General features: G+C 36.7%; 2 protein-coding genes across 3 annotated transcripts; one reads left to right on the forward strand and one right to left on the reverse strand.

The window, feature by feature from the left end:
- Positions 1 to 1,520: 1,520 nt before the first annotated feature.
- Positions 1,521 to 9,320, forward strand: hmox2b (heme oxygenase 2b). 2 transcript variants are annotated; one of them, XM_079891387.1, is made up of 7 exons: positions 1,521 to 1,708; positions 2,071 to 2,154; positions 3,404 to 3,542; positions 4,364 to 4,481; positions 6,180 to 6,671; positions 8,208 to 8,328; positions 9,021 to 9,320. In XM_079891387.1, exons 3-7 carry the CDS (start codon positions 3,433 to 3,435, stop codon positions 9,146 to 9,148), a joined length of 969 nt encoding a protein of 322 aa, XP_079747513.1. In that variant the 5' UTR covers positions 1,521 to 1,708; positions 2,071 to 2,154; positions 3,404 to 3,432; the 3' UTR covers positions 9,149 to 9,320. The 2 variants fall into 2 exon arrangements, with proteins under 2 accessions (XP_079747513.1, XP_079747514.1); XM_079891388.1 differs by having other exon boundaries at positions 1,635 to 1,708; positions 2,116 to 2,154.
- Positions 9,321 to 14,085: 4,765 nt separating this feature from the next.
- Positions 14,086 to 17,703, reverse strand: LOC307167234 (uncharacterized protein). Its single transcript, XM_079886223.1, has 3 exons — positions 17,614 to 17,703; positions 17,469 to 17,524; positions 14,086 to 17,385 (listed from the first exon to the last, which is right to left on the reverse strand). The coding sequence occupies exons 1-3, from the start codon at positions 17,631 to 17,633 to the stop codon at positions 14,153 to 14,155; spliced, it is 3,309 nt and encodes a 1,102-aa protein (XP_079742349.1). The 5' UTR covers positions 17,634 to 17,703; the 3' UTR covers positions 14,086 to 14,152.
- Positions 17,704 to 18,934: the final 1,231 nt, after the last annotated feature.

The raw sequence follows: 18,934 nt of genomic DNA on the forward strand, positions 1-18,934 counted from the left end.
AAATGAATTTTAAACATTAAAAAGCATTAATTACTTAATCCTAATATAAAAACGTGTAAATGATAATAAAATATGACTTTTAACATAATCTACTGTAGTCTTTCTTGTGCATCGGGTGATCTTGGTGATATTCGCTACACAAGGCCCGTTCAAGGACAGCAACTATAAAGTTTTATTAATCATTTTAATTCTATGTGAATGAGTCTATAGCACAACAATGACAACACTGATGAACGATATCGTTGGAATCACTTTCAGAACGATTTTTTCCCAGCTGAGGAATGATTAAAACATTGATATCTTATCAGGATCCACCTTTTAAAGCAGTAGACGACAGAACCGCAGCGCGTGATTAGCTAAAATAAACACAACATATATTTATTGTTATAGTTATCTTTGTAGTTATCATTCTTTGTGTGAACTGGGCTTTGTTTACTTAAGGTAGTACACATGCATAATTCAGGATGACTGATAAAAATGAAAGATTGAGAAAGGTATATAGATATGTCCAGAAGAGCATACTACCATAACATGCAAATTATCCCAGAATGCAACACGCTGTACCTTCCATGAGAAATGTATTTCTCATGATTTGACTGCAGAAGTAAATACATTTTTACACAAAATTAAATTAAAAATGCAAAAACAGCTTTTTATTTCTGTGATAATTACAGAACATAACCTGCTGAATTAAACATACAAAGTTTATGGTTGTTCTGTTTGACAAACTATTTTAAAAAGTATGGCTCCGTCCGAAATCACATAGGCTACTCTCTTGAGTACTAGTTTTGAATAAGTAATTACTTCACGACCGCTAAAAAAGTATATTCTATATAGTATGAATGTGTGTAGTGTGAATATAATCCGGACATGTTGTCATCATCATGTGAACGGCTACCAGTGTCAGTTGCGTTGCTTCACTGCCATTCATAAATCCTCTCTCGTGGCCTCATGGGAAAGTAAAGTGTCCATTGTATGAAAACCTTTAATGCAAACTTATTATCTTGTTCTCTGGGTACTTTTTGCCTACTCTTATGTAGCCCCCAGCCCCTTTTCAGTGCGGCGCTCATTGTCTTTTGTCTTCCGGTCTGTATTTTCACAGCGATCTTGCGTATTTATTTTATGCTCGTTTTAAAATCTTCCCGGTCGACTGACATTTGTTAAGACATCTGCTTTAAACAATACAATCCTCATGATAACTTTCGTTAACTTTACATACAGTAAATGTACTTCAAAAGCTAATTACTCCTGGACAGCAATGCCATAGAGATACACAGAGCGACCGCAAAACCGGAAGTTCAAAGACAATATTCTAAAGATGGCGGCGCCCTAGTTTCTCTGGCGCATAAGGTCTATAAGGACCGTGAATTCGAACATCTTTTGTCCCATACTGTTTTTCGCTTATTACATATTAGGGACGTGTGCGATTTCGGACGCAGACAAATATCTATCGCGCATAATGCATTTTATGTGCGCTGCGCCTTTAAGCATAAACTCTGAGAGTCACGTGGTTTCATCCTGCAGCTTCCTGGATTGAGTTCATAACGGAGAGCTCGAACGCCGCAGACAAAAAAAAAAAAAAAAGGCACGAGCATCCGACTATTGATCATTTCAAAAATCAGTTGTCTATTATCATTCCTACGGCCTGGTCAGACCATGTTACACTGTTACTATCTAATCTAAAGCAGGGTTTGCTGAAGAGCTGATTGTAAGTAACGTTTCTGTCTTCTGTTCAGGGCGCATACAGGACACAATGAGTGCTAGTCTCGCTTTGATATGTAATAATCAGCACTTTAGTCAAAACTGACTGAATTATGATGACACTAGAGTGTTTTGATGCTTTTTGGAGCTGCTTGTAGGTTTCAAACGGATGCTGATCACAGGACAGTGAGATTAGATTGGATTTTGACTGGCAAACACCAGAATGCTCATGACTGCTCTTTTGTGCTGTGTTTTCATTTACCCTGCAAACAAACACAAATGCTCATGAAACAGGCTCAGTGTGTGCTGGATGAATAGAGGCTCACTGTCAGTGTGTGTGTGTGTGTGTGTGTGTGTGTCCGTCCTCAGAAACAATCACCTGACTGGATGCTGAACTATTGTCATCTGCTGTAGGGACACTGACAGTTGAAGCTCGTGCTCAGGAGGTTTGAGGTAAGAGGTTTTCTTAATCACTTCACTGTGTGTGTGTGTGTGTGTGTGTGTGTGTGTGTTTACATTATCATACTTATTAGTGCTAAGCAGCATATATCACACTTTGAAAGCTAAAGTCAAAACATGAACAAATCTGAGGGATAATGGCTTACAGAATATGTTTTACATAATGAAAAGGATGAATGAGCTTCCTAATTTGTGTTGTATTGTGTTAAACTATAATTTGCCTTGATGGATTGTTAGGTAGCAGTGTTCATTTGCTATTTGAGTATTTATTCATAATTTGAATTAGCTATTATTCTTATATTTTTACTTTTCATGTTAATTTCAGTTCAAAGTTTATATTAATTTCAGTTCAAGTAATTGTGCTTTTGTCATTTTTATTAGTTTTTGTTTAAATTTTTATCTTTGGCTTTATTTTTTGAGTATTATTAATTTTAGCGCTTTACGGACGGATGGATGGATGGATGGATGGATGGATGGATGGATGGATGGATAGATAGATACATGGATGAATAGATGGATAGATAGACAGTTCTCAGAGAATCTCCCAAGAAGAAGATTTAATCACGGCCGGAGGATCTAAGAGAAATTTCAGAGAGAATCCCACCAGCTAACAGGAATACAACAGGTTTTATAGAAAAGGAGAATGGGCGAAAATGACATGATACATTACATCATTTCCCTACAATTTGATTGGTTCAGTTGGTAAAGCAAGCCCCCACCTTTTCACCCTCTGTTACTGGCATAAGCAAAAATATTATTGTAAAGAGCTCAGTTGATTACTCAATATATCATGACATAATACAGACAGTATATTTTTGATTTTGTCATCGTCAGCACTTGAGAATTTTCCATAACGCAAATAGACAAAGAACAGAACGTTTTTGGTAAGTTCTGTACAAAGTGTTAGAATTGTTAGACCTAAAAGGGGAAGTAAGGTTTAGATGTTAGAATTGTTAGAATCATGGTTAGTTTAAAAGATAGTTTACTATCTTATCTATTAAAAATCCATCACAATAGATGGATGGGTGGATGGATAGATGGGTGGATAGATAGATAGATAGATAGATAGATAGATAGATAGATAGATAGATAGATAGATAGATAGATAGATTGATAGATTGATGGATAGATATAGGGGAATATGGATGGATGGATGGATAGTATGTGTGATTGATAATATGTGTGGGTTGGTGTGTGGGTGTTTAAGAAGGAAACGCTCAGTCATGTTCATGTGTTTGAGCAGTCAGGACAGATTGAACAGAAGACAGAGGAATGTCTGCTATGAAGACTGAAGAGGATGCTAACGGGACGAGCACAGCTAACGGAGGAGGAGGAGGAGGAGGAGGAGGAGTGTGTGAGGAGGGGGGCGTCACGGTCCTCAGGTACGTGATACATTCAACATTTACAATAGCAGCATTTACTGTGGCCGCTTTCTTCCTGTAACAACATGCTTGAATTATGCTGTTATTGTTTACTAAAACTATTAAAAATTATTTTGTTAATGAATTAAATAATAATATTAGATGGCAAACTGAATTAAATAGAAATAAAATAAGTTTAAGCTGAAGTACCGAAATTATTCAAACTAAAACTAAAGAAAGAAAACGAAAGTCAAATAGAGATTTAAAAACTAATAAAAATGAGAAAATTACTAAAACTAAAAGCTAATTCAAAATGATAAGAAATACTATAATAGTCAGAGTTTTTATTGTTAACTAAAACTAAAATAATAATAAAAAAAATATATAAAATGGAAATAAAATAATTAAAAAAGAATCAAACTTCTTTAATTTCAGCTAGTTGTCAAATCACATTTTTTTTCCATTTTCTTTTAGTTTGACTTGAAATACTAAAATAACAAACTGAAATAATTCATAAGAACTATAGACATATTAAATAAACAAAAACTAATCAAAATGACAGAAATTAACTCAAATTAAAACAGAAAATAAAAAATATTAAAAAAAATCTAAATATGAATAAACATTATAAAACGTATATTAATGATATAATAATAGTATTTAAAAAAAAAACTAATACAAATGACAGAAATGAACTAAAAGAAAAAAGAAAACAGAACATTTAAAAAATATATATAAATAAACATTATAAAAGTATATCAGTTATACTAAAGCAACACTGTTTGAGTGTGTAATAGTTTCATGAACAAACCCTTAATTCTAATGTCATGTCGACCCTACAGTCCCACTGATCTATCGGAGATGTTGGCAGCGGGAACCAAAGAAGTTCACGAGAAGGCCGAAAACACAGAGTTTGTCAAAGACTTCCTGAGGGGACGCATCCACAAGGAGCTCTTCAAGGTCAGTCGTGAAGGATTTTAAAGATGATAACACGTGCAACTTCCATAATGTGGCATATTTCTTCAGTTGATTGATCATTTTATCACAGTAAACATTGGTAGTATGATATGTTTGTGGCAGATCATTAAACGGAAAAGAAATCCCATAAACTTAAAATGAAGGTGTTGAAGCACATAATATTGTTATCTAAAGCTAAAAATAAAATGGTAACAATTTACAATAAGGTCCCATTAGTTAATTGTATGTAATGCATTAATTAACTGGAAACGCAAGTTTATAAAAATACTGTTTATTGTCAGTTCATGTCAACTGAGGTAATCAAATTAAATTATTAAATTATATTAACAACATTTGAGTTATAAAGAGTTACTTGTTTAAAAAATTACAATTATTTTAACTCTTTCCCCGCCAGCGGTTTTTTTTTTTTTTTTTTTTTTTGTTGCCAGCCACCGCCAGCTTTTTTGACCATTTTCACAAAACGGCCCCCAGAATATTTTGTTGTATGAATATCTGAACATGCAATATATCAAAGAACAGACTTTACTTTTTAACCAAAAAATCTGTTTTATCCTAGCTTCATGCATTCTTTTTATATCAACACTTGAATGTGGGTAAGCAACATTTTTAACAAAAAGCTGAGAAAATCACGTTTTTGTCGTTCAGATCAGATTCAGAACGATGATCAAAACACGGATGAAGTAGATCTAGTCCATCAACACCCCTAAAGCTTCACAGTCCTACAGCTCGTCCTGGGTCGATATTTAATTCAGTAACATTGGGAAGTTCTGATTAATGTGCTGTGTAATGTTGGTGATAGTGTTATTTTACACATGCATATGATTACATATGATATTGCTTGTTTCTGCATCTTCTTCGCATGTGTTTTGATCAGGAGATTCAGTTCTCTTTCAGAAGATGTGTAATAGCGCCCCCTACCTTATAACACTGAAAACACGGAAAGCCGGGAAAACTTTTCTGGTGGGGAAAGAGTTAATTCAGCTAGTTGCCAAGACATCATTTTTCATTTTCTTTTAGTATAAAGGGATAGTTCACCCTAAAACGAAAATTAAGTCATCATTTACTCACCCTGGTGGTGTTCTAGGGAACATATGGCATTTTTTCTTTTTTGGACCACAAATAGAGGAATTTTTCAAAAATGTCCCGCTCGTGCTCGTTCATATAATGGCAGTGTATATTGCATATGCAAAAGTATCTCAGAATGATCCCGTGCGACACGTGTCGTATAATCCAAGTGTTCTGGGGTATGCCATAGGGTTGAGATTTCAAGTAGTTGCATTTCATGTCATGTTTTTATTAGGGCTGTGCAACGATTAATCGCATCCAAAATAGAAGTTTGTGTACTGTATAATTATTCTGTATATATAAATACACACACACATGCATGTATTATTTAAGAAATATTTGCTTGTATATACTGTATATTATAAATATTTGATATATAAATAACACATGTTTCTTATACATGCATCTGTGTGTATTTACATATACAAAATAATTATACACAGTACACACACATAATATATTATGTACACACAAACTTTTATTTTGGATGCATTTAATCGCAATTAATTGTTAAAATTCAAAATCTAAAAACTACAATAGCATCTCAATGATACTGAAATACCACTGCACACATCAAGATAAATCAGTTTAGTTTGACCTGATTATGATTTCCAGCTGGGCCATGTGGCTTTATTCTTCACGTACTCCGCCATGGAAGAGGAGATCGAGAGGAACAAAGAGCATCCTCATTTTGCCCCGCTCTACTTCCCTCACGAGCTCCACCGGCGCGACGCTCTGGCCCGGGATCTGGAGTTCTTCTACGGCGAGGACTGGCGGAGTCAGATCCGCATCTCTCCCGCAGCTCAGCGATACGTGGACCGCATCCGGCGGGTCGGCCGGGACCAGCCCGCGCTTCTCGTGGCCCACGCCTACACGCGCTACATGGGAGACCTCTCGGGGGGGCAGGTGCTGAGGAAGGTGGCCCAGCGCGCCTTGAAGCTGCCGCCCACAGGAGAAGGCCTGAGCTTCTATGAGTTCGAAGGCATCCACAGCGCCAAGGCCTTCAAGCAGCTGTACCGCAGCCGGATGAACGAGCTGGAGCTCGACACAGACACCAAGAGGAGGGTCGTGGAGGAAGCCAACCTGGCCTTTCGGTTCAATATGGAGGTGAGCGGTGCAATTTATAGGGGTCATGTTTTCTTGTTATTATTTCATGCAAGATTTGTTGTACCAACTGTAGTCATTTTTTATGGCTTTTTTTTTTCTAAAGAAGGAGGGATTCACTTAAGAAAAACCAACCGAAACAAAGGATTCAGTGATTCTGCTTAATCATTCAAAAATCACTTTTCAATTTTTAAATTGTATTTACTATTAAAATATTTCATTCAATTATTATTTATAAATTGCATTTATTTTATTGCTACATTTAAGTACATTTTAAAATTATGAATATATACAGTAAATATATATATATAATATTTCTGTTTTAAAATATTTTTTTACTTATTTTATTGGCAAATGGATGTTTCTAAATACAATTTTCTAAATTCAATTTAATTCAACTAATTTAATTAATTTCAAAAATTGCATTTATTTATTTTGTTACATTTATCTACATTTTAAAATAAATACTTTATACATAGACACACTCACACACATATATAATATATATATATATATATATATATATATATATATATATATATATATATATATATCAATTAAATTAATTTAAATGTTTTCTCTTTTTTCTTTTTGAAATAATTTATTTATTATTAATTATTATTGTTAAATGGATGACGTTTCCAAATACAATTTTCTAAATTAAATTAAATTGTTATTATTATTATTAATTATTTAATTTCTAAAATTGCTTTTATTTATTTAGTTTTTTTATATTTATTTTAAAATAATAAAAATAAAATATGTGTGTGTGTATATATATAGAGAGAGAGAACAAATAAATTCATTTGTTTTACATTTTTCTTTTTGAAATAATTTATTGTTGTTATTATTACCTATTTTATTGGCAGATAGATAAAGCAATGCTTTTTTCTAAATGAAGTTTAATTAAATGAGAACCACAATTTTAAAACTTACTTATAAATTTATTGTTAAATTTTACATTAGTTACATTTGATTAATGTTTTCAGGTTCTGAAAGTTTAATCAGTAAAAATGTGATTCTTCATTATGAGTCCTTTAAAGAATGATGCTGATGATAATTAATTCAAGATGTTCATTTCATTATCTCTGAGATCCTTCACTAACACTGAATGAATGAAACTAATGGCCCGCTCATAATCTCTCTGTGTGTCGTCACCTGGAGAGCTTTGCAGTCGCTCTATTAGACTGAACCTGCTGTCGCTGTGTTCATATCAGTGAGCGTGTCATTAAAGATGAGAGGTTCTCCTGCTCCGTGTGGCTCGAGTTTCATCCGTCAGCAGATGGAGTCCTTTGTCCTCATGGCAGATCCCAGATGAGCTCTGAAATTAAATGGACAAAACGGGGTCAAAACAATGTCTCGCATCTCACCAGCCTCTTTTAACAGAGCGTTTGACTGTGACATCTAGTTGAATGTGTTTATGTAATGCTGTCACTGTCACACACATGACAAAGAGCTTTTCATTAAACCTCAGTGTTCATTTGCTCATTGTTTCCTGTGATCTGGAACTGTAAACGACCTTTTCTGTGTTGCGTGCAGATTTTTGGAGAACTAGAGGAGGTTGGAAAGACCCTTCAGGACGATGTTTTGGACGCCGCTCCTGCTCATGGCGAGACACAAGGAGACGTCAGTCAGTGTCCGTACCACGCTGCCAAAACAGGTAAGATTCATCTTCATTACACCTTAAACCAGGGACTCACTAACTTTACTGTCAGACAAACCCAGTAAATATTTATTTTAAGTACACCTGAGCTTGAAACGGCACTTTCAGACATTCACCTTTCTCTGATGATGGTTAATGGTCACATGACATGCAACCAATCATATAAAGCATTTAATCTTTTTATATTGTTACAAATATTTAAATGAAATTGTTATCATTATTAGTTTTAACTGTAATTATAAAAAATGAAAAAATATACTACTGTTGTAAATTACAATTGTACTGCGAAGTACAAAAAAAACTATATTTAATTATTATAACATATACTTTTATTTTGGCACAATAGATTGTTATTTTAGTAATATTGAGATACTATTATAGTTCATATTTTGAATTGGTTGTCATTTTAATTGATTAATTATCGTTTTAGTTAAAGTTTTAGTAAACTTGTCATTTTTATTAGTTTTAGTTTTTTTTTTTTTTTTATATGTCTTTATAGTTTTTATAAATTTTTATTTCGGTTTTAGTTATTTAATGCATCAAGTTAAACTAAATGAAAATGAGAAATTGGAACTAGCTGTAATAAAATAAGTTTAAGTTTTTTTTATATTTTATTTTATTTCATTAATTTTATTATATTTCAAGTAAATGACACTGTTAACATGATGATTTCATTCTTTCTGTTTCAGCTGCCAGCAGCAGATCATCTTACATTTGTCAAGTGGCCATGACCGTGCTTAAAAATCCCTCCGGTCAAGTCCTATTGGCCGCCTGGATCGCTGCTCTAGCCGGATTGGCTGCTTGGTACCTCATGTGACCTCCTGTGGCCCAGTCTTAGTGCATCCCATTTGCCCCCTCGTTCTTGGGTAAATGTGAATAATAAAATAATAATGTAAGAGCACAGACTTTTTAAACGCAGGATAGCATAGTTTATTGTGCCGGCCGTTACCGTTGCACCCATCAGTGTTGATGAAGTTAAGGCTGGAGAAGAGCTACGGAAATATGCAGAGTGTTATTTTTACAGTTTTATCGCAGTATCGAGTCATTTGGTGCAACAAGTCAAATGGGCCGAAACATATTCTACTCAAGTTAATTGTGTTGAATTCTCATTCATCACTATAAGGGGCGCTATAGAAGGTATCAGTCTTCATACACTCAGTTTTATTGGCCCATTTGTCTTGTGTGCTTTCAAATGAGATATGCTATGCACACATGCAGCATTTACAAAGAAAAGCAGTACTTCTGCAGGGCAGACTACTGAGATGTCAGGTCAAAAAATGACAGCCACAACGGTTAATGAAGAAAAGGCCTTTCTGAAGAGGTTTAGAATGTAAAAGATGGAAGAATTGCACATTAAGGTAATTTTTGTCTAGTTACACAACAGGATGTGTTACAGACTCGGCATTTAGGGATTTTTCTACATAGTTGGTTTAATGGACCAGAATGAACAGTTTTTACTAGTGAATTGAGTTTTTCAGTGATGATGAAGATAAATATCTTTTATACATTCATTATTATTGTGTGTACATATATATTTTCTGTCATATATGTATACACAGTTATATACAGTATGTATACAGTATATATGGTAACACTTTACAATAAGGTAGTGTAATAGTAAATGTTAATATTTACATTAACCAAGATCAATAAATGTTGTAGAAGTATTTTTAATATGTTCCTTGAGGTTCAGTCATAATGTTAATTGCACAAAAAGCAAATATATATGCGGAAAAAAGATTATTTTCAACCTTCATTTTGACCCTCTGTCTGAAATGATCAGTTTTTAACCCAAGGCTCCTTTAAGGCTTGTCAATATACGGCCACTGTTATGATTGGCTAATGTCATTGAATAGGAAACTGTATCAACAGCCACTCGCTATTGCACTCGAGTAAGTGTTTTAAAAACATTATCCATATAAAACCATGTTTTACAGCGTCAGTGATTTTATTTTTATTTTATTATTTTTTTGCTTTTGACGCGACGCTCACATCCAGTGTTGGCAAATGTCAGCCGTTAAGTGACTGAACTTCAGTGGGCGGGGCCTGTGATGCAATGATGTTAAACTATTCGTCAGTGTCTTGCTCTGGAGGCAGTCATATGCAAATGAATTTGCCCGTGTGACATCACAAATCCTGCAATATCAAAATGAGCTGTTTTTGGAGCTTGATTAAATAAATGCTTTGTTTATGAGGAGGATGTTTTAAGCTGTGAAACTTGCAGGATGTTTTAATGGCACAAAGACATGGTTTATATGTCAAAAGATCAATGCAAATTTGATTTCTCATTTCATGACCCCTTTAACTAATGTAGGTATCTAATGTTAAATAAAACCTTATTGTGAAGTGATACTATATATATATAGTAATAGGCTGATATTTCAGTCCATCTCTAATTATCACCAGGGCTTTACTCAAGGCTCTGATGAACAATTGTCTGATATAGGAAGTATTTGAATGCAATTTAAACAAGGGAACAATACTGAATGAATTAGTATACTGTATTTGTACAAGCTAGAATTAACAATAGTGTTTTTCTCTAAAGGTGATTCATTGATCTGACTTGCAGTATGAAATTATTAACATTTATGGATGCAATAATTTCTTGAGTCTTCTTCATGCAACTTTTAATCCATATATTGATGGATTTGTTCCCTTTGACATTATAGCATGTGCAATGATCACCAAGGCACTGTGACATGACGCATTTGAGAAGGATTATGGGGGATTGTGTATCTGTCCTCATTTACTGAGGCATGTGTCTGTTAACTAAAGGTGTTTTCTTTATTGAATTTAGTTTTGTATTAGAGCTAAACCTAAACAACATTATACTGATGAATAATTTTCTTGAAGAGTGTTTCATGTAATACCAAATGCTGAGGGGCTGAACATTCACAGGACCTTTTGAACCAAAGGAAATGTTACTTTGCTTTACTAATCGGATCATAAAACAGATCGGCATATATGCAAGTGTTTTGCATAAATGGTTGTGCTTGGGTTTTATGCAGATAATTTAATTAGTTGGCTTATTTTGTGTTTTGAAGAACTGACATCTTATTTTAAAGCACTGGTAGACATTGAGAGTGGTGTTGATATAGTACAGTGGTTTTATTTAGACCGTTGTTTTGTGTAGTTCATTTGAAATTTCTTTATTACATTCTTTTTAAGGTTTAGAACCGGCTTTTTTTTGGGGGGGGGGGGTGCTTTTAAACAATTTTTTTTTTTTTTTTTTTTTTTTTATTGTTCCCTTCAGCTGTATGTTCACTGTAATGAGTAATAAATTCACAACTGTGCTGCATTCACTGTTCAAGTTCATGTTTTATTTAAACAATTTTTTATTTTAATTCAGATTTAATGTTTGCTGTAAGTTATCAGAGAAAATAGAAAAAAACCCCACATATAATTACAATTTAAATCTTCAGATTGAATGAGGCAAAACAATCTGAAGATTTAGAATTTAAAATGTGCAGCTCGTATTTTTGCTAAAGCCATGTATTGATGTTTCCATACAAAATGTGCTGTTTGAGGTATAAAGTTAATATATTATAAAAGCCCATTTCCACCACATAAGAGAAAAAAAGTCAGGCTCTGGTAAATCTTAATTTTAACATAAAAAGTAATAGATATATTAAGTCAGAATTATGAGAATAAAAAAGAAAAAAAGAAATTATGAGTTAAAATTGACAGTTATATACCAAGTCATTATGTAATAAAAAAAAATCAAATTTATAAAATTATAAATGAAGTCATAATTGTCAATTTACTTTGTCATTATTTTGACTTTACTTTACATTTCGACTTTTCTTCGCAAATGTCATAATTATATGGGGGAGAATTATTTTCTATGAAATGTCACTTTGGTTGTCAGCGGCATTGAATAGGAATACAAAATTTATACATTAAATGTGCAAAGGTCCTGATATGAACTTTTGCTTACAAAAAAAAAAAAAAAAAAAAAACAGGGTTGCTGTTTTAACATGGGTGTTATTAAACTGTTTATAACCAGTCTATGTTAAATAACTGTTGAGTTAAAATGTTAGAGATCAGATCGAAGGAGGCAGGCTTTACTCACCGCCAATGAACAACATGTAAAAGAAAGTCATGCTGGTCTATGCCTGGAAAGCTCTGTGGCAGATTTATATGGGATGCTTGAGACCTGCTGCACAAGGTCAACCTGAAGCTTTTGCCTGCACACCCACTGAAGCTAAGCAGGGTTGAGCCTGGTCAGTACCTGGATGGGAGACCTCCTGGGAAGACTGGGTTGCTGCAGGAAGAGGTGAGGCCAGCAGGGGGTGCTGTTCATCCTGTGGTGTGTGGGTCCTAATGCCCCAGTGGTGTTCAACTGTACTGTAAAAAAGCACCTCTGTGGTAAATATAAACCCTGGAGTCTTTCTCGGAAGTACTAGGGTTGTAACGCTACCTTACATCACATCCCAACCACAATCAATGCAGGTAGTTCGTTTCACATCACAATTGACAGTACTTTTAGTTCTTGTGACACGCTTCACATAAATTCAACATTAAATTTTTTTGAGTGCAACAATATTCTGAGAATAAAGCCTGTAAGATCATACACAAGCACATCCTCATATTCTGAATATATCGTCATGCATTGATGAATCAGTCTGTGCCTTTAATGCAAAACTATGATTGCTTAGTTCAGCCATCAGTCAGAGAATGATTAAACTACTCAAACCACATTACCAACTTAGCTTGGTAGATCTCTGCCCATTAGATCTTGCACAATTGTTTTTCACTTGCACAGTAAATTTGTTTCAATTTTATCAACCATGTATTAAATTGTCAATGGACAAACCAAAGGGCTGCCATTGGTGCAAAAACATTAACATTTTCTAAATTTGTTACTTTTGAATCTTATTTAACTAAAATGTTAAAGCTTTGACTAGAAAATATTATTGCACCCATCAGGAAATTAAGCAAATTCTGATGACCAATATTTTAACACTAAGAGCTGCTATTTCCACTTCAACTTTTAATATCCTGCAATGTAGTGAACTACATATTTCAGACCATTTACATTAAATACAAACAATAAAAGGATGAACACCAAATAAATTGCCCAGATCATCAAAACAGCTGTGAGGTACTTAAGGAGATTAGAAGATCTAAAACTGCACACCAAGTACAAAACTACTACTGCTTTTAAATATTCCCCAAATTTTTGTTAGTCAATGCCTACAAAAGTGTCAGACACAGCAAGTCACTCTTAAAGGTGCAATGTGTGTTTTTTCTGAGGATCTAATGGCAGAAATGCAATATAAGATCCATATGTTTTCAGTGATGTATAGAGACCTTACTTAATGAACCGTTATGTTTGTATTAACTTAGAATGAGTCATTTATATCTACATAACAACGGCCACCCCTTTCTATGAAGGTCGGCATATGTGACGTCATGTTTCTACCGTAGCCGACAGTGAACAAACAGTGCTGCAGAGCGCGTTTCATCACTAACTTGAATGAGAAGCAGCAGAAACTCAGACGACATCTTCCGATCCTATGTCGGCCACCGTAGCTTCTCATTCGAGTTTGAAATTTGAGGGATGTGAAGTGAGTGAATGACAGTGTGCAAATCGCAAGTCTCACCACTAGATGCCGCTTAAAATAAATAAATAAAAAAAACTGCACCTTTAACCAATCTGGCACACAACCCTAACAAACTCAACTAGCATGGAGTTTATCCTTCAAATGTAGCTTAAAAAAACCCACAAGCACAAGAAAGAGCTTAGTTTGAAACATTTATTAGATTTTCTATTCTGGAAGACATCACTTTGCATAATGTGGCCATTTTATAGAGTCCCTTAGCCCTTTACGGAGTATCGCGGATTGAGGAATGGAATATATAGCTGGACATCTGACCCAGATTCACGTAGAGCCTGTGCAGTGTGTGGGATACCAGAGAACATGCCAACAGATGATGCTTGGGCACTCAAGCCTAGAGATGGATTTAGGTTTGAACCTGTGGGGCGTTGCATGGTCCCAAAATGCACAGATATTTGGTTACTGCTTGTATAGTCAGGAGCTTGAGATGAGGGTCTTTCAACTACACCAATGAGACCCTGGGTTCGCAGAGAGTCTGAGCTATACAGGCCATTTGACCTCTTGTCACTGGTAGACTGGCTAGAAACAGCAAGGGGAGAGGAACCAAGCTTGGCATATGCACGAGACCCAGGGGTGTACTTGCTAGAGGGGCTTTGAGAATGAAGAGAATAGCCACCATATCTGCTGCCACCACCCTGTGCAGAAACAAACAGTCCAGGATCTCCTGAAGATGAGCCTCCAGCTGATGACAAGGAAGGAAACAAACTCTGCATTGGAGAGCTTTGAGACAGAGAGCTACCCTGTGATGCAGCTGCACCTGAGGCCTGAATACCTCGTGAAGGCTGCCATCTTTGAGACTTCTGGCTTTGGGACACATAATAGCTTTGAAATGCTTTTCTGTACTGGTCAGAGCTGCCTATGACAGTAGAGGTAAACTGCTTCCATGGACTCTGGACTGTATCAGACTGACTGGAGGTACCTTGGGGTGAGGATAGTGATACACTTGGATAGGAGGACAGAGACCCAGAGCCAAACTGACTTTTGGTATCTTGAGGCTGGAGTGATCCACCATAAGTGGTACTTCCCTGCAGGGTGAATGGCTTCAAGGACCCTGACTGGGTGCCATAGTTAGAGGTAAACCGCTTCCGTGAACTCTGGACTGTAGCAGACTGACTGGAGGTACCTTGGGGTGAGGATAGTGAAACACTTGGATAGGAGGACAGAGACCCAGAGCCAAACTGACTTTTGGTATCTTGAGGCTGGAGTGATCCACCATAAGTGGTACTTCCCTGCAGGGTGAATGGCTTCAAGGACCCTGACTGGGTGCCATAGTTAGAGGTAAACCGCTTCCGTGAACTCTGGACTGTAGCAGACTGACTGGAGGTACCTTGGGGTGAGGATAGTGAAACACTTGGATAGGAGGACAGAGACCCAGAGCCAAACTGACTTGTGGTATCTTGAGGCTGGAGTGATCCACCATAAGTGGTACTTCCCTGCAAGTTTAAGGGAGCAGAGGACCCTTCCTGGGTGCCAGAGTTGCCTGTGACGGTAGAGGTAAACTGCTTCCGTGAACTCTGGACTGTAGCAGACTGACTGGAGGCACCTTGGGGTGAGGATAGTGATACACTTGGATAGGAGGACAGAGACCCAGAGGCAAACTGACTTGTGGTACCTTGAGGCTGAAGTGATCCACCATAAGTGGTGCTTCCCTGCAGAGGGAATGGCTTCGAGAACCCTGACTGGGTGCCATAGCTAGAGGTAAACTGCTTCCGTGAACTCTGGACTGTAGCAGACTGACTGGCAGGATGTTGGGGTGAGGATAGCAATACACTTGGATAGGAGAATGAAGACCCAGAGGCAAACTGACTTTTGGTATCTTGAGGCTGGAGTGATCCACCATAAGTGGTACTTCCCTGCAGGGTGAATGGCTTCAAGGACCCTGACTGGGTGCCATAGTTAGAGGTAAACCGCTTCCGTGAACTCTGGACTGTAGCAGACTGACTGGAGGCACCTTGGGGTGAGGATAGTGATACACTTGGATAGGAGGACAGAGACCCAGAGGCAAACTGACTTGTGGTACCTTGAGGCTGAAGTGATCCACCATAAGTGGTGCTTCCCTGTAGGGGGAATGGCTTCGAGAACCCTGACTGGGTGCCATAGCTAGAGGTAAACTGCTTCCGTGAACTCTGGACTGTAGCAGACTGACTGGCAGGATGTTGGGGTGAGAATAGTGATACACTTGGATAGGAGGACGGAGACCCAGAGGCAAACTGACTTTTGATATCTTGAGGCTGGAGTGATCCACCATAAGTGGCGCTTCCCTGCAGGGTGAATGGCTTTGAGGACCCTGACTGGGTGCCATAGCTAGAGGTAAACTGCTTCCGTGAACTCTGGACTGTAGCAGACTGACTGGAGGTACCTTGGGGTGAAGATAGCAATACACCTGGATAGGAGGACGGAGACCCAGAGGCAAACTGACTTGTGGTACCTTGGGGCTGGACAGAACCACTGTAAGTACTACTCATTCCCTGGGAGGCAAATCCAGTAGAGCCCCCAAACAGAGCACCAGAGCTACTTTTTGACTGGCTATAAACAGCTGGGTATGATGACATGGGAAAACTCACATATTTGGCAGGGGTATACAGACCCAGAGTGCCCTGAGGCTTCAGATATAAGCTAGAAGTAGAACTACCTCCCTGCACAGGAAAAAGATTACTGGAAGTTAATTGAGTGCCAGACCTGCTCTGGGTGCTTGTAGACACACTAGGTGAACTTTGAACATTTGTGGACTGGCTAGAAACAGATGAAGAACTGAGCACGTTATAGGAGTCTGGGGTATTTTGACTCAAGGCACCTAGAGACTGAGACAAGCCACTGTAACTGCTTTCACCCTGAGGGGAGATTGATTGACCAGAGCCTTCCGAAGTCAGCACTGAGCTACCTTGAGAAGTGTACGTGGCACCTGGAGCAGATGAACTGCTGTAAGAGATACCCTCCTGAGAGAATGCAGGCAAAGTGGCTTCTGCTGATTCAGCACCAGAGGTTTCCAGGGAGCTGGACATGTACAAACTAGGGGAGCTTTGATCACTGGTGGACAGGCCAGAAGTGCCAAGTATGGCAGGGAAGCTAGTACTTTCTCCTGGAGTAGAAACACTATCAGTATCTGTAGCGGCTGATTCTGAGGAACCCTGGAGCGATGTCAAACTGCCTGCATACCATTCATTTAAGGGTAGAGGCAAGGAAGTTAAAACAGAGCTGCTTGGAGCTGTTTGGGCATGGGACGTTGATTCATGCCTGCTGGAAACACGACCTTTAACAAATTGGAGCAAGTTCAACCTTTTCAGGGGTCTGTTAGTGAATAAACTAGAGCCCACTTCTTCAGGCAAAATCCCAGTCACAGGGACCTCTGACACAGAAGACTGGACTGCACGAGGTGAGAAAGTTTTGTCAGAAGGTTGGCCCCACCGGTGGTGGGCATTTGAATGAGCCTCACCTGTGAATTAGAGAAAAGACGACTTGTAGAAAAAGAAACCTCACAATTTAAAATTGTGAAAACATAAAAAACATAAATCTTACCTCTAAATCCATGAGCATTACTCAAAAAGAGCAGAAAGATTACAAACAAGGGTAACCTAAAAGTAAATATATAAAATACATAAAATTAATTAATTATTTGCAGAATCATTCACAAACACAGATAGATTGAATGAATGAATCTCACTGTGTCCACCCTTTATCCATGGCAAACAAAAAAAACCCAGAGTACTCCAAAGCCCCAACATTCACTTTCTCAAACCACTACACAGACACTACAAATACAAACATACATGCAGGAGATAAGTGTATTTTATAGGCCTTCATCAGTCCAATTAGGGCAAATAACTAATTACATGAAACATCATTCACCTGGGAAATGAACTGGCTGTTAAAAGATAATTGATGATTGTTTTATGAAGGCTCTGAATCCCAGCGCTGTTTAAACATTTTAAAGCAGATAATTAATCAAGCAATTAATCAAGCAATAAAAACAAAAAATGAAGCACAAATGTAATGTTTATCTAAAGTCATTTTTGCTTATTAGTATGGTTGAATTGGATTATCAAAGGACAGCAGCAAAGACATTGGTTAAAATACATAGTGTTATTTAACATTTAATTATTGCGAGTTTGCGTAAAATTCATATTTTACATGCACAAAAACTGTGAAATGCAAACTGAGTAAATGCCTGTTCACATTTAGTCTAGAACTAAAATAAGCATGCTGACACACTTCACTTACTCCTGATTTCAACATCCAGGAGAGGATCTGTCAATGCATGGGGAAACAAAGTGACTTGCGTTACTTATTTGAAAAAGTAACTCAGATATTTTATTGTATAATTAAAAGAAATGTTTTACTTTACTAGTTACTTGAAAATAAGTAAACTGATTTCTTGTAATGAGTTACCGTCACACTATTGAAAATGTTCATTTTAAAGTTAGCCTACCACTATGATCAGTGCTTTAGTTGGGCTCTCGACCCTTGATTTTTTTTTTTTTTTTTTTTTTAAATTGAACAATAGTTTTCTGACTGCTGTTACTGTGTTAATAAGACACATTTGTTATGGAAAAAAAAATCTAACAAAACAAAGAAAAAAACGCGCAGATGGCTGTTTCATAAAAGACCCTAAGAAAAGCAGGGATTGTATGTATCTTTTATCTTTTATTTCAGACTCATGGTCCATCCATTCAAAAAAAATAAATAATAATACAAATACAAAAGAAGAAAAAAAAAACACACAAAATACACAACACAAAGTTACAAATGACTCGATTAAACTCCAAAACCTGAAGTTGGGGCTAAAGAGGTTTCATAAAAGGTAATTGAAGTCTCATTAATTTGATCCAGGTTTATCTAGTCTAGACTCTAGATAACTGCGTGTGCACGCTTTTTAAGCAGCCCTAGAGGTCGATCGTGGATCAATATATTTCGTGCTGTTTTATGCGTTTGAGACATGGCGTTTTCCTCAGTGCAAAACCTACATTTCACAGGTATATTCTCCA

Source organism: Squalius cephalus (genome assembly GCF_949319135.1).
Source record: "Squalius cephalus genome assembly, chromosome: 1".
NCBI lineage: Eukaryota > Metazoa > Chordata > Actinopteri > Cypriniformes > Leuciscidae > Squalius > Squalius cephalus.